Source organism: Lagenorhynchus albirostris, chromosome 7, assembly GCF_949774975.1.
Source record: "Lagenorhynchus albirostris chromosome 7, mLagAlb1.1, whole genome shotgun sequence".
NCBI classification, from domain to species: Eukaryota; Metazoa; Chordata; class Mammalia; order Artiodactyla; family Delphinidae; genus Lagenorhynchus; species Lagenorhynchus albirostris.
In genome coordinates, this window is record NC_083101.1 from 113,468,967 (window position 1) to 113,484,419 (window position 15,453).

General features: G+C 42.8%; 1 protein-coding gene across 1 annotated transcript in view; it reads left to right on the forward strand.

Moving 5' to 3' along the window:
- Positions 1-4,558: 4,558 nt before the first annotated feature.
- DDX60 (DExD/H-box helicase 60) overlaps positions 4,559-15,453 on the forward strand; it is a 57,024-nt gene continuing 46,129 nt past the window's right edge. The window contains exons 1-7 of the mRNA XM_060153637.1: positions 4,559-4,625; positions 6,312-6,501; positions 8,413-8,754; positions 10,564-10,680; positions 11,587-11,689; positions 12,844-12,860; positions 13,077-13,229. Coding sequence (XP_060009620.1) covers positions 4,588-4,625; positions 6,312-6,501; positions 8,413-8,754; positions 10,564-10,680; positions 11,587-11,689; positions 12,844-12,860; positions 13,077-13,229 — 960 coding nt within the window. The 5' untranslated portion in view covers positions 4,559-4,587. The remainder of the gene's footprint in view (positions 4,626-6,311; positions 6,502-8,412; positions 8,755-10,563; positions 10,681-11,586; positions 11,690-12,843; positions 12,861-13,076; positions 13,230-15,453) is intronic.

Sequence of the window (15,453 nt, forward strand, 5' to 3'; positions counted from 1 at the left end):
AACCGAAAGTCTCCCGGACCTCTGGCCTTCCGGGGGCCCCGCCCCGCCCCGCCCCGTCCGACCCCTACACCGGTTCTACGCTCCGCGCCCTCCTGCCTTTCTGCGGTGCGCTCAGCTGCCCTTCAGACGCTGCGGGTCCGGCTCCAGGTTCGGTCCGGGGTAAAGGGTGTGAGGGCGTCTCGCGGGTCCCGGGGCGCTGCGGTCTCGCAGGGGCTCGAGGTCCTTGACCTGATGGGCGGGGAGGTGCCCGGCGCGGGCGCTGGGCGCAGGGGATGCAGGGCGGGGGCGAGGGATGCGCGATGCTGCGGGGGGCGGCGCGTCGCAGAGCTCCGGAGTTGCAAGGGGGAAGTGCGCGCTGGCGGGGGCGGGCGCGTGGAGCGCTGAGGTCTGAGGAGGGAGACGAGTGCTCAGGCACTAAGGGTCCTCTTCGGAGAAAGGGTGGGCATGGGGCTACTGGGGAGACCAAAGCGCGTCAGAGGCGGGCAGGGCCGGTGAGCCCTGGACGGGGCAGCGCCAAGCAGCTTCCTCATCCCTGCGGAGCCTCGGACCCAAACCAAACTTGCAGAATCAGAGTCTGCATTTTCATAAGGTCTCCCAGGTGATTCCTACATTTCAGTGGCTTAGCGCTGTAAGAATTTATTTATTTTTTTAACGAAGTATTCACGGTCAAGGGGTACGCATTCGTTTTCTATTGCTGTGCAACAAATGATCACCACTTCAGTGGCTGAAGTCCGTCGAAATTCACCGTGTTAAGAGTTTCCGTGGATGGGAAGTCCAGGCAGGGGGCTGAGCCCCGGACCTGCGTCTCCCGGCTGGAATGAAGGCGTCCGCTGGCTGGAAGGATCCAGTTCCTTGCAGCTGTGGGGCTGGAGTTCCCTGCTTCTTGTTGGCCGGAGGCTCCTCCTGGCCTGTAGAGACCCCGCTGAGGGGCTTAGCCTCAGCTTTAGGTCTGCAGAGCCAGCAGGAGAATCTCCTTTCTCCTGTGTATGATAGTCTCGCAGATGTACCCCCATGAGGGGAGACGCTGTCCCACTAAAGTCACAGGTCCTGCCCACGCCCAGGGGACAGGTTATGGGGGGCGGGGCACACCGGGGAGGCTGGGGTCTCCGAGGCCACCGTCAAGTCCTGCCCACTGCGGGTCAGCTCCTCTGCAGGCCTTGTTTCAGGAGCGGTCCCCTTGCGTGCTCCACCGTCACCTGGACCGTGTTCTCTGGCTCTGGCTGTCTCTCCTCCAACGTGTAGTCCACGATTCCTCTTTTTCTTCCCCTTCTTTCAATTTAAGATTTTAAAATCAGAACCCAAACAAGGTTCTGACACTACTGTGTTTGGAAGTTTGTTACCATCTCTTTCATCCTCTTGCAATTTATTTCTTAATAAGCTGGGGATTTTTGTTTGAAAGTTTATATTGGTGGTGGTTTTTCTTTTGTGTGCGTTGCGTCTTCGTTGCTGCTCAAGGGCATTCTCTAGTTGCTGCGAGCGGGGGCTACTCTTCCTTGCGGTGCGCAGGCTTCTCTTTGCAGTGGCTTCTTGTTGCAGAGCACGGGCTCTAGGCAGGTGGGCTTCAGTAGTTGTGGCGCGCAGGCTCAGTAGTTGTGGCGCACGGGCTTAGCTGCTCCGCGGCATGTGGGATCTTCCCCGACCAGAGCTCGAACCACTGTCCCCGGCATTGGCAGGTGGATTCTTAACCACTGCGCCACCAGGGAAGCCCCTGACTTCTTAAATGTCTAGTAGTACTGTCTTTTCCCCCTCCTGATGAATTGAATGACTGTTTGGATACAGAATTCTTAGTTCAAAACATTTTCCTCTCAGAACTTTGAAAGTATTCTTTTCTTTTATCAAGACATCCAGTAATGCTCTCATTTTGATGTGTTGTATCTGTGTGCCAGGTACTATTTTAATCCATTTGTATGCATCAGCTCATACTTTTAAATGGCTTGCAAACACAGCCAGGGGGAGTAATATGACTGTCCGATGAGTGGATGAGTGAAGTGAGACAGAGAACGTAACTTACCTCAACTGTAGTATGTTCACAACTGGGGTGAGAAGCCCGGCGTCCTGCTGGCAGCGCCCATGTTCTCTCTGCTCACATCTGCCTTACACCTCTTTGTGGTGCTTCCGTCTTTCTCTGTATTCCTGGAGCTCTTCGGTTTTCACAAGCTGTGTGTAAGCATGGTTTTCTCTTTTGCCATTATTTCTGCTCAGTGCTTGGAAAAACTTTTCCATCTAAAAATGTATATTTTTCTGTAACTCTGGCCTAATATTGTTATGTTATGCTAACTATTATATCTTTGATTACTTTTAATTTATCCCCACCCCACTTTGCAATCGTACTTCTCTGTGACTGGAATTACTGTGAAATGGACTTAGAACTTGTTGATCTCTCCTCCATATTTTAGTAATTTTTCGATTTTCCATCTCTTTGATTTTCTCTTCTCTCCTCTAAGAAATTTCCTGGATTTTAACCCCTAGATCCGCTAACTTGAAATTTCAGCATGCCCATTCCATTGTTCTGTGCATAAATTATTTTTCTGAAATTGTATTTAAAATTTTTATGAGCATTTACTTTTTTTGTTTTGCTGTAGCAACCTGTTACTATTTTATTAGTTAATGTTACTGTCATTATTGAGAACTCTAACTGGAGTTTTTTTTTTTTAAGGACTGTTCTGTCCTTGAATCATGTTTGTTCTTCTGGCTTTGTATTTTTTTTTCTTCCCCCTTAAATGTCGAGCGATTCTAATGTTTTATACATATTCACTCGTGGTTATTATGATAGGTAGCTGGTTTTATTTTATTTATCATGGTTCTCCCTTACATGAGAGAGAGCTGAGCGTAATGATTGTGGATTCTGTGTGATGTTTAGGTGAGAACCAGTTTGGGGTAAAGTTTCATATGGAAAGCTTCCTGTGAGGGTTGGGGAACAGGCCGGGAGTCCCTTACCTGTCAGATGAAGGAGGCTTTATTCTGCCAACATAGCTGTGGTTGAAAATCTGCCCAGTGCCCAGGATGCACTCATGTCCCATTAGTCATTGTTAGTTAATTTCAAAACCTGTATTATCTCTTTCAGTTTATGTGCATTATATTTTCAAAGGAAGGTGTTAGGACTTAATTTGTTTGGAGCTCACTGCTTAATACATGAACTATTAGGTATTCATTTTGTCTTAGGAGTACGATTTAAAAAAAAAAGTCCTGAGACGTTAAGGGCACCCGTGAACCTCTGGGATGCTGTGATTTAACCCATCTCATCTTGTGTATCTGTTACTGTCTTTCCTGATGCTGTGTCTCTCTGTCCAAGCGCCTTCATCCACACCGGTGGCCTCACTTAACCATAATACTGAAACTGCTCTCACACTGCGGTCTAGCCCAGACCTCGTGTTTCATCTCTAGACCCGTACATTTAATTACTTACAGGACATATCCCATAGTAAGTCGAACCCAGGCTGACCACAAATGAACTGAGGATCTTTCCCTGACGTTGGCCGCATCCCAAGGTTTCCAGCCCAGGGAGCAGCCTCGCCTTGCATGCGATTGCATCAGGTAGAATCCTAAGGGGCTCCTCTTCTCTATCCGTAGCTGATCCATTACCTCATCATGTCAAACTCACCTTCTGAGTATCTGAGATGAACATGTGCCTCAAACTACTGTCCAGCTGCACTACATGCAGCTACTACCGTTGCTCTAGAACAGTGGCTTTCTCTCCGCCTCACTAGCGGGGTCTTTGCTTCACCCCATCTATTCTCTGTACTGGAGCCAGTGTAATCTTCCAAGATGCACAGTCAATCACATTACTACCTGCTTAAAATCCATCAGTGTATTTTAGGATGACAAACATGCGATCAGAGGCTCTGCATGACTTTGTGTTTCTGCACTCTAGCGCGGCTGGCTTCTTCTCAGGACCTAGAACCATCCACACACTTTCCTGCCACAAGGCTTTTGCGCCAGGTGTTCTGGGTTCTCTCTGCCTGCAGTGCTACCCACCCCAACCCTTTGTTTAATTATATCTTGTCTTATCCTTCAGAACTCAGCTCAAGCATTGCTTCTTTAGGGAAGTGTCCACTGACCTTTTGACTTTGTCACATTTGCAATGTTCCATTGTTCGTATGATTATCTGACTGATATTTATCTTTCCTGGTAAATTTTAAGTTTCATGGGAACTGACAGCATTTTGACTTTTGTTCATTCTTGTATTCCCAGTGCCTAAAGTTTTGTTTAACACACAATAGTCATTCAGTACCGTTTGTTGATGGAATAATTCATTTCTAATTTTCCTTTCTTTGTAGGTCTGCCGTTTTCATTAGCATCTGCCACTTAGAGGTACCACAGTAAAGGATATTTGCTATATTTAATATTTTCCATCAGGTTGGAGGCACGTGGCAAGAATGGGTAATTTTCAATTTAAAATATTTATAAATTGTAAAATAATGATTCTGCAAGCTACACAGATTTAATAGAATTAACTTTATGACTTTTTTCTTTCTCAAATAATTTGTAAATGATAGCTCTTTTAAAAAGAATTGATTGAAAATAATTCATTCTCTTTCTCTCTCTCTTTTTTTGGGTTTAGAAAAGTACCTGAAGCTTTTGGAGAACATGTCACAGTTGATTTTGGATCAAATGGCAGAAGCTGAGTGAGTGTTGTAGTAATAAATCAAGAGATATAAAGTTCTACATCTTATTCGCTGTGTATCGGATTGGCCTTAAAGCGATTATCTACCTTTCATCTATCTATCATCTACCATCTGTCTATTATCTATCTATCTATCCATCCATCCTTCCATCTATCCACATATCTATTTATCATTTATCTTAGTATATGTATTATAGTATTTTTTATATATATATATATATATATGAGATTGTTGAACACAGAACTTTTAGAGCTGTTTGATGGTCAGTGGAAACAGTCTTCTCTTGCTTTATTGTCCATGGCTGTCAATGAACCCATCATTTTATGAAAGGATGAGATTTTTTTTTCCCATATTTGAGAGCATTTATTCAATCTTCTCGAAATCATGCTTACAATTTCCATGTATTTTTTTTTTAAACATCTTTATCGGAGTATAATTGCTTTACACTGGTGTGTTAATTTCTGCTTTATAACAAAGTGAATCAGCTATACATATACATATGTTCGCATGTCTCCTCTCTCTACGGTAATTCTCTTTTTTATTTTTAACATCTTTATTGGAGTATAATTGCTTTACAGTGGTGTGTTAGTTTCTGCTTTATAACAAAGTGAATCAGTTATACATTTACACGTGTTCCCATGTCTCCTCCCTCTACAGTAATCTCTTTTTTTTTTAACATCTTTATTGGAGTATAATTGCTTTACAGTGGTGTGTTAGTTTCTGCTTTATAACAAAGTGAATCAGCTATACATATACATATGTTCCCATGTCTCCTCCCTCTACAGTAATTCTCTCTTTTTTTTTTTAACATCTTTATTGGGGTATAATTGCTTTACAATGGTGTGTTAGTTTCTGCTTTATAACAAAGTGAATCAGGTATACATATACATATGTTCCCATATCTCTTCCCTCTTGCGTCTCCCTCCCTCCCACCCTCCCTATCCCACCCCTCTAGGTGGTCACAAAGCACCGAGCTGATCGCCCTGTGCTATGCAGCTGCTTCCCACTGGCTATCTGTTTTACATTTGGTAGTGTATATATGTCCATGCCACTCTCTCACTTTGTCCCAGCTTACCCTTCCCCCTCCCTGTATCCTCAAGTCCATTCTCTAGTAGGTCTGTGTCTTTATTCTTTATTCCGTCTTGTCCCTAGGTTCTTCATGCCTTTTTTTTTTAAATTTTAGATTCCATATATATGTGTTAGCATACAGTATTTGTTTTGTTTTGTTTTCCTCTGACTTACTTCACTCTGTATGACAGGTCCATCCACCTCACTACAAATAACTCAGTTTCGTTTCTTTTTATGGCTGCGTAATATTCCATTGTATGTATGTGCCACATCTTCTTTAGAAAGGATGAGATTGATGAAGCAGGAAGGTCTATATTCAGATATAGGTGTTCAGTCCCTGAGTCCGGCCCACATTTTGGCCTTAGATAATGTGCTCTGTTTTCGAGCCTCAGTTTCCTTCCCTGTTGAGCGGAGGTGATGCTGATTCCTCCTGTGAAGAACACTCATGCGTGTGGGTGTCTTTGGCAAGTCAGTGTAGAGACCAATGTGAAAGAATTACTCAGTAAATCAAGCTATTGATGATAATGATGATGAAGATAATAATGATAGTAAAGCTGCTGCCTTTGGGGCCTGATTTCATCTTCGTGTAATTTTTCATTTTCACTGTTTGTATTTTAGTTATGACAGTCTGTTGAATGATTTTGTTGAGTCTGAGTTTTTTCTGATTGATGGAGACTCACTGCTGATGACATACATCTGTGAGAAATCCTTGCGGCCTGAACAGGGCCTGCACTTCTTTTACCTGGTGGAATGCTACCTTATGGATCTAATTAATAAAGGAGGACAGTTTGCCGTCGTCTTCTTCAAGGTAACGTGACAGTTGGGTTCTTTTGTATGATTTGAGAACTGAGACTACAATGACATTGTTTTATAAGTAGGTTTTTTTTCTTATTTCAAAGTGAAGTAGATCTATAAAAATTCAGCAAATTTAAAGGGAAGAACAGAAAAAAAAAGTGACCCAGGATCCCAGTATTCAGAAATTACTACATTGAGGATGATGATTATTATTTTTATTGGGGTATAGTTGTTTTACAATGTTGTGTTAGTTTCTGCTGTGCAGCAAAGTGAAGTAGAGTTCTCTCTGCTATATAGTAGGTTCTCATTAGTTATCTATTTTATACATACTGGTGTATATATATCAATCCCAATTACCCAGTTCTTCCCACTCCCCCCTTTCCCCCCTTGGTGTCCATACGTTTGTTTCTATTTCTTTGTCTCTATTTCTGCCCTGCAAACCGGTTCATCTGTACCATTTTTCTAGGTTCCACATATATGCGTTAATATACGATATTTGTTTTTCTCTTTCTGACTTACTTCACTCTGTATGACAGTCTCTAGGTCCATCCATGTCTCTACAGATGACCCAGTTCAAAAAGAAACATGCACCCCAGTGTTCGTTGCAGCACTATTTACAATAGCCAGGTCAACATAAATGTCCATCACAGACGAATGGAGAAAGAACATGTGGTACATATACACAATGGAATATTACTCAGTCATAAAAAGGAATGAAATTGGGTCATTTGTAGAGGATTATTTTTTATTTGCCCTCATGGAGCTTTCCTGTGAGGACACACAGGACCCTGGAGGAGGGGGAGGGGTGTCCTCGGAAGCAACTGAGCTGATCTCCGGGTTCTAATCTCCCAACTCCAAGTAGGTCCACCTCTGTCTTCAAAACTCAACAGTTTGTGGGGGCTTCCCTGGTGGCGCAGTGGCTGAGAGTCTGCCTGCTAATGCGGGGGACGTGGGTTCGAGCCCTGGTCTGGGAGGATCCCACATGCCGCGGAGCAACTAGGCCTGTGAGCCACAGCTACTGAGCCTGCGTGTCTGGAGCCTGTGCTCCGCAACGGGAGAGGCCGCGATAGTGAGAGGCCCCCGCGCCGCGATAGTGAGAGGCCCCTGCTTGCCACAACTAGAGAAAGCCCTCGCACAGAAACGAAGACCCCACACAGCAAAAATAAATTAATAAACTCCTACTCCCAGCAACTAAAAAAAACAAAAAAACCAAAAAAAAACCAGTCTGTTTGAGCCCAGAGGTGGATCAAACTCACCAACGTTGCTTCGTTCTTATTTGCTCTGAAGTAAATACATCCAAGGGAAGATACCTGGTCTTCCTTGATTTGAATGTGCATATAACTAATGAAATTTTAACAGTTTCAAATACATGTATGTATCATACTACCACCACCTCCTCATTCTATCCCTAAAGGTAACCAGTGTGTTATTCTTGGAGGTTTTAGTGCATGTCAGTTCAGTTCTTTTGTGATCCATATTATTGTTAGATATTTGAGCCTTGCTGACTGCCTGAGAGCAATGCATGAATTGTGGGCTTTTGATAAAAACCGGTGCTACTTCCGGGTGACCTGGGACTGTCCCTGCAGCGTGATCCACCCCAGCTTTCCCTATGGACGCTTTATAGCTACCATTTGATTTTACATATTTTTCTTTCCTTTTTCTTTTTGAAGTGAGATTGGAGAGGATAAGAATTAGAATGGGAAGGGAAAGTGTGAGTTAAAGGGGGAACATGTATTTAAACCGAAATTGTGATTTGTGGCATGTATCTGCAAAATGACAGTCAAGGATCGAGGATCTATGTTCTGACTATAAAACAGAATACGACTGTGTTGGAACCTGTTCCTTTAATGACTTTCATGGTATGTGTTAACCAGCAAAACTAGTAGACGGCTAAATGATGGTTTCAAAATTGTCTACCCCACAGGATGCTGAACATGCATACAACAGCGTCCCTGAATTGCTTCCTCTGAGAATGGCGTTAATTCTCCACCTTCAGCATAATACCAACATTGATGTCCGAACGGACTTTTCTGGGTGCTTCTCACAAGAGTGGAAAAGTTTCTTGGAAGACAGTTACCCATATTTTCTGATCGTTGCCGATGAAAGCCTGAGCCATCTACAAGTACACCTTTTCAACTTTTTAATCATGCAGTCCTGGGCGATGAATGTCAATGCCGTGCTCTTCTCGGGCCAAGCATCCGATGTCCTTCGACTTTACGCGTACTTTATGCCGAGCAAGTACAAACACCAGTTGATTTTCCAGAAGGTAGTTTGCACCTAAAAGACAAACTTTTAGAATTTCACGAAATTTTCTGCATTACTTGACTCAGTTTTATTTCTCCCTCTTTTATGGAAATTATCATAGGTTTAACAGAGAGGTGTAGAAAAACAGAAATGATAATAATAAAACAAAAATGCAGTCATTTATCGGGCAGTTGTTGTCATAACAGTAGTGCTTGGTGCTTCCCATGAGTCACTTTATTTAACCTTCACAGTGACCCTGTGAGGGAGGTGTTAGTGTTGTCTGTGTTTTGCAGATGATGAAGTAGATACTTGAACAAATAATCTGCCCATTGTCAATTCCAAATCCAGTAATACAGCCTGGATTTTAAAAGAGGCAGCCTGACCCCAGCACTTCGGTGCTTAAGTGTGGCATGCGCTTCCATCTCCACTTAGGAAGGCCAGACACGTGTCCACATACTAGTGAAATGATGGTGAATATGGTAGCTTTTCATGAGAAAACAATGGTGAAAGTTGATGAAATACAATTTAAAAAAAAAAGTAAAAAAAATATTTTGGCCGTACTGCATGGCGCATAGGATCTTGGTTCCCCGACCAGGGATCCAGCCAGTGCCCCCTGCATCGGAAGCATGGAGTCTTAATCACTGGACCGCCAGGGAGGTCCCTGAAATAAAATTATTTCTTAACATTAAATCATTAATAGAATTTTCAAAGTATTTAGAATTTTAATCCTGTGATCTTATTATTTTGCTGTATTGGTATAATTGGTAATGACTGTATTGAACGTTTGGGAGTTCAAAAATGCTCACCAATTTTAGAAATAAATTTGGTTTCTGTCTAATTTTCACTAATAGGGAATTTAGAATGTGAAGACAATTCTATATATCATCAAAATGATTTTTGTGTCAGTTAACATTTTCACTTTTTTGAGTTGAGGGTCACACCCCTCGTGGCACTGGCCACATCTGGATGGCTATCACAAAATCCAATAAGATAGTTTACTTTGCTTTTGTTAGAACTTCAGTCATTAAACTATTTCCAACTCTGGTTGCCTGCTGTGAGTAGGAACAGCCTTGTGTGTGTATTTTTTTTTTAATTAAAAAATTATTTTTTGTAGTGACAGGAGGTCCTGTAATCCGTTCATTTCATTTTTTATTCTGTTAGAGCAGTTTCTGAATCTGTGTTTGAAGAGTCCCTACAGACTTCCTTGCTAGTCTTTTCTCAAGAAAGACATTTTTTAATGGAGGATTTTATTTTTGGTAAAATAATTTATTTCCTAGTTTATTGAACACTCACCTTAAAGAGGTGATTTCATTGATCAATTTGAGGACTGCGTGAAATGTGTATAAAAATGCCATGCATGTTGATAATGGCTGTTGCTGGATGTTCATTACCTGGGGAAGGCGGTTATGCTATTCTCTCTGTGTCTCTTTGAATTTTTTTTCTAATAAAATCTAGTGCATTAAATGGGTAAATTGTTTCTTTTTGAGATATTGAAAATGTTCTAAAATTAGATTATGGCGATGGTTGCGCAACTCTGTAAATTTACCCAAAGCCATTGAATTGTACCCTTAAAGTGAGGGGATTTTGTGTCATGTTAATTATACCTTGATGAAGTTGTTAAAAAATAAAATGGACCTCGAGAAAAATTAATTTGGCGAAGACAGGCAGGCTTTAAAAGCATTGTTGATGATCTGTAATTACATTAGTGTATTTTTTTTTAACTTAGAAATATATTGTAACAATATTATCTTCAATATATGATTTTCTTTAGTTGGAAAGTAATGTGATATATTATTTATGATGATTTATGTGACTTGCCTTTCTTTTGCAGAGTGAAAAGCACTTTGAGAATGCTTATAAAACCCTGATTAAGCAATTGAAGGAATGTAGAGTTTTAGCATTAGGACGTCTTTTTGGAAATTTAAAATGGAAAGATATGATGGAAGAGGTACTGAAACTTTTAAAAATCTTTTGATTTGAATGAATTGTTTAATTACTAAAAAAATGCAAACATAGTTCAGAGTTCTCATATACCTCTCACCCAGCTTCCGCCCCCAGTGTTAAGATCTGATGTAACCAAGGTACGTTTGTCAAACCAGGAAATTAATATCACTATAATAATATTAACAGACAAACATATTAATAACAGACTTTAATACACCACTTTTTCCGATTATCAGAAAAATTATTCACAAATTTTATTTTTACTGGATGCCTAATATTTCTCTAATGCTGAACATTTAAATTGTTTGAAAATTGGCTTTAACAGATAACTTTGTGATGAACATCTTGGAGCATAAATCTTGGTACACATTTTGTATAACTTACCTAACCTACATACCTAGAACTTGCATAGTCAATCAGAAAGTATCAACATACATAATGATAATCATATGTATTGCCAAATAGCTTTGCAGTAACTTGTGCCTATGTATACTCTGATTTGCGAATATAAGAGAAATGACACGTCACATGATTTCCAGTGCTATTATCCTTAAAATATACTTTGCTAATTTGAAAGTAAAAATATGCTATCTAATTGTCCTTTTTGTTACTAAAATGGTTGAACACTTTTATTAATATTTGTATTTTGTGAATTATCTGCTCATCTCTTATTAAAGGCTTAGATGTTTTATTGATTTATAGGAGCTCTTTACATATTTAAACTTGTAATAATTTCATTGAAATACTTATTATGTTCCCATTTTGAATTTTGTTTCTTGCTTTAAACAGAAATGTTTTTGTGTAGCCATATCTATTTTTCTCTTCGGTACGAGTTCTTCTAGTAAGATCATTTATGATTGAAAACATTTTTCTAAATACCACGACATTTTACAATTTCCTTCTGTGACAGGCATGTGAAACTATTTCTCTGCTTAAGCAACTGTGGCCGGAAGGATCTGACATTCGGCAAGTTCTTTGTGTTACTTCGTGCTCCTTGTCTTTGAGTTTATACCATCACTTTTTAGAAAACAGATCGAAGACCACTGATGCTCAGAAAGCTAACATCCAACAGGTATGATAAGTTTACCGTGAAACACCAGTGAAATTTTATTTATTTGATTTTACTGAAACATCTATTGTGCTGTTAGATGGGTTGGTGTTCTACTCACAGATGTTTCCCTTAGTACATTTTTAGTCAAATGTGTCCAGCCCTTCAGCGGAAGATAAGAAAGTGGCCCTTGGTGAGAGTTTACCCCCTTATGATGTTCTGGGCTCTTACATGCCTTGTGCCATTAAGTCTTCACGACAACAGTTTAAGGGAGGTGCTGTGATTCTTACTGAGGTTCAGAGAGTCCAGGGAACATTTGTCAAACCCAAGGATGAAGTACAGTGTGGATTGAAACCAGGTCTGTCTGTCTTATCCAAGCTCCACTCTGTCCACTGCCTTGTGCAAGGAGCTTCCTGCTGTCGTGGCTGGACAGATGCTAAAGCCACAACTTCTGTAGGGCTGACAGGCCATTGAGACTCTGTAGACTGGTGTGGGTTTGTTTGCCAACCAACTAGCCATCCCTGTGTGTCTGCACATGTGCACGCATGCACTCAGACACACACGTGTACACGTACTGTGTTGTTTACAACCTGAGTGCTGGGGAACTCCTGGTTGAAGATTCTTATGAAAGAGAAACACAGTTTGGTCTCTTTCTTTCATAGTTTCAGAAACGAACAGGGCTCGTCATCTTTCTCCTGTGTCCTTTAGGTCTGCTTGAATAGTGTCTTTGCAAAATAACGTAGATGGCTAGGCGTGCCATTTTAAATGATCACAAAAGTGATACTAAACCACTTGTCTCTCTGGGGCTTCTCATCGTTGGACCCTGTCTGGCCCTGTGGAGGCACACTGAATGAGCCTCAGTCTGGTTCCAGTGACAGCCCTGCAAACATTGTCTCATCAGGTTAAATATGCCCACTTTACCCTTTGTCCACTTGGGTACGTTTTCAGATTGTACCGGTTTTCTCACCCTGGTAGTTTTCAATATAACCTTTAAAATAGGACGCCTGGGAGAAAAGAGATGGAGCATTTCACGTGTGGCCCCGCCGTGCAGAATCCTGTGAGCTCCTGACGTCATGTGCTGCTGGGTCAGCTCATGTGAAGTTGGGCTCAACTAAGAACACAGGAAGTTGCTTCATGTAAACTGCTACTAAGCTGGCGGTTCCCTGTCTCTCTTACCCAACGTGTGTGTTATGTGAAGAAAAGAACTTTTGCAAAAATGCAGAGTGAACAGCGTAAGAGCGTGTGGTTCCTGCCCACGTGGTGCAGCTGCACCCTCTCTGAGGTGCCCAGGCATCAGGTGGTGTCCTGGCCACGGTCCTCTGACCCACCTTCTTTATTTGATGCAGGTGGAGACGAACTGCCCCACCCTGGAGGGGGTGACAGATTGGTGTAGACTGCACTGTCTCAGCGTGGCATTTCTCCTCCACTTACCTCTTTCCCAAAGAGCATGTACCAGATTCATCACTTCCCGCTGGATTAAGGACATTCAGACTTTCTTAACAATGGTAAGTATACTCTTGATTAGTTTATTTTTATTTTTTTATTATTATTATTTTTTTGCGGTACGTGGGCCTCTCACTGTTGTGACCTCTCCCGTTGCGGAGCACAGGCTCCGGACGCGCAGGCCCAGCAGCCATGGCTCACGGGCCCAGCCGCTCTGCGGCATGTGGCATCTTCCCAGACCAGGGCACGAACCCGTCCCCCCCACATCAGCAGTTGGACTCTCAACCACTGCGCCACCAGGGAAGCCCTAGTGGATCAATTTGAATGGACATTTTTTAAGGATCTTGATACTTATAGTCAGAATGTCCAAGGAAAGTGTTTTAGAACCAATCAGTTAGGAAGCCGGTCCACAAATATTTATTTAATGCACGTGCATCGTGTGGATCACAGGAAAAGAAGGTGTTCACCCATCCCACGCAGCACTTTCACAGAGCTACATTTTGCAGGGAGAGACAGATAAGGAATTTTTAAAACTACTCCTGCAGGATAGAAACTGCAGGACGCTTTAGAATCTGATACTAAAAAGACTGAACTCAGTCTGAAAAGGATGACGACTTTTAAGAAATGAAGAGAAGTTAAGTAACCCAAGTCTGTGTGTAGGAGTTAGCAGGTTGGAGGGAGGCTGCACACCAGGTTCTAGGAGGTAAAGCAGCCTGTGTGATCGTGTCGAGGATGGCGTGACCGAGTGTCCCTGGACTAGAAAGAACACAGGAAAGGGACAAAGTGGAAGGGACGGGTCGGAGGCAGACCCTGTGGCCCCTTCAGGTGCTGTTAGGAGGGTGGAGATGTAACCTGATGCCAAGCACAGCGAGAGGCAGCTGGATGGTCTCTAGGTCAGTGGCACTTTCATTTCAAAACGGGTGTCTCAGGTGCAGTGCAGAGGGTGCATCAGAGAGGTGACACGTGGACTCGGGAAGCCAGTTAGGTGACTGTCACCTCCGTGCCTGTAAGTGGTGCTGATGTTGGGGACAAGGGCATGGGCAGAGGGCTGGACAGCAGTGGGCAGTCGATCATGATTTGAGGTGTGGAGTTGACAGGTTTAGTGAGTGAGCGGCGGGGGCAGGGAAGAGTCGGGGGGACAGTCTCCTCTTGAGCCTCCAGGGGGAGGGGAGGGTGCCATGGTCCACGGGACGCTGGTGGAGGCCACCGTGTGTTCAGTTTTGGAAAGAGTGCGTTTGAGGGTCCAAGGACATACCCAGATGGAGGTACCAGGTGAGCTGTGTTAATACTGGTTTGGAGCTCCGCAGAGTGGGATGCCTTGGACGTAAAGATTGGGAGTCATCAGCCCACGGATGTTCATGTAGTGGACGAAATTACGTTGGGAGAGAGATGATAAGAGGGCCCGGGGCAGAGACCCGAGAAAGTCCATCGTGCAGTGGTCCCACATAGGCTGAGGTGCTGGGAAGGAACGGCTGAAATGGACGGAGAGGAGAGAGGGGAACGAATGGCTCTGAGAGACGGGAACCGTGTCTCCAAATGTGGGCGTGGCTAATAGGATCAGGTGTGTCGAGAGCTGTAGGGGGTTAAGGACTGAGCACAGTCCACTGGGTTTGAGGGCACAGGGCTCACTGCTGCTGGGAATCAAGAGGCAGGTGAGCAGAGTGGTGGGGAGGAAAGTCAGTGTCAGTGATTCAGAGGTGAGTGGGAGGGAAAACATAATGGTGGAGAGAACTTTCTGTGTAAGAGGCTGAGAATAAGGGAACGGCAAAGGGCAGAGCTGGCACCTGGGTCAATGGAGAGTGCTTCGCAGCACTATTCACAACAGCCAAGACGTAGAATCAACGTAAATATCCATCAACAGGAATGGATAAAGAAGATGTGGCACATATGTACAATGGAATATTACTCGGCCCTAAAAATGAATGAAATAATGTTATTTGCAGCAACGTGGATGGACCTAGAGATTGTCATACTGAGTGAAGTAAGTCAGACAGAGAGAGACAAATACCATATGATATCACTTATATGTGGAATCTAAAAAGATGATACAAATGAACTTATTTACAAAACAGAAACAGACTCACAGACATAGAATACAATCCTATGGTTACCAGGGTGTGTAAGGGGGGAGGGATAAATCGGGAGATTGGGATTGACATATACACACTACTCTATATAAAATAGATAACTAATAAGGGCCTCTGTGTAGCACAGAGAACTCTACCTGATACTCTGTAATGATGTATACAGGAAAAGAATCTAAAAAAGAGTGGATACTCTTTTATA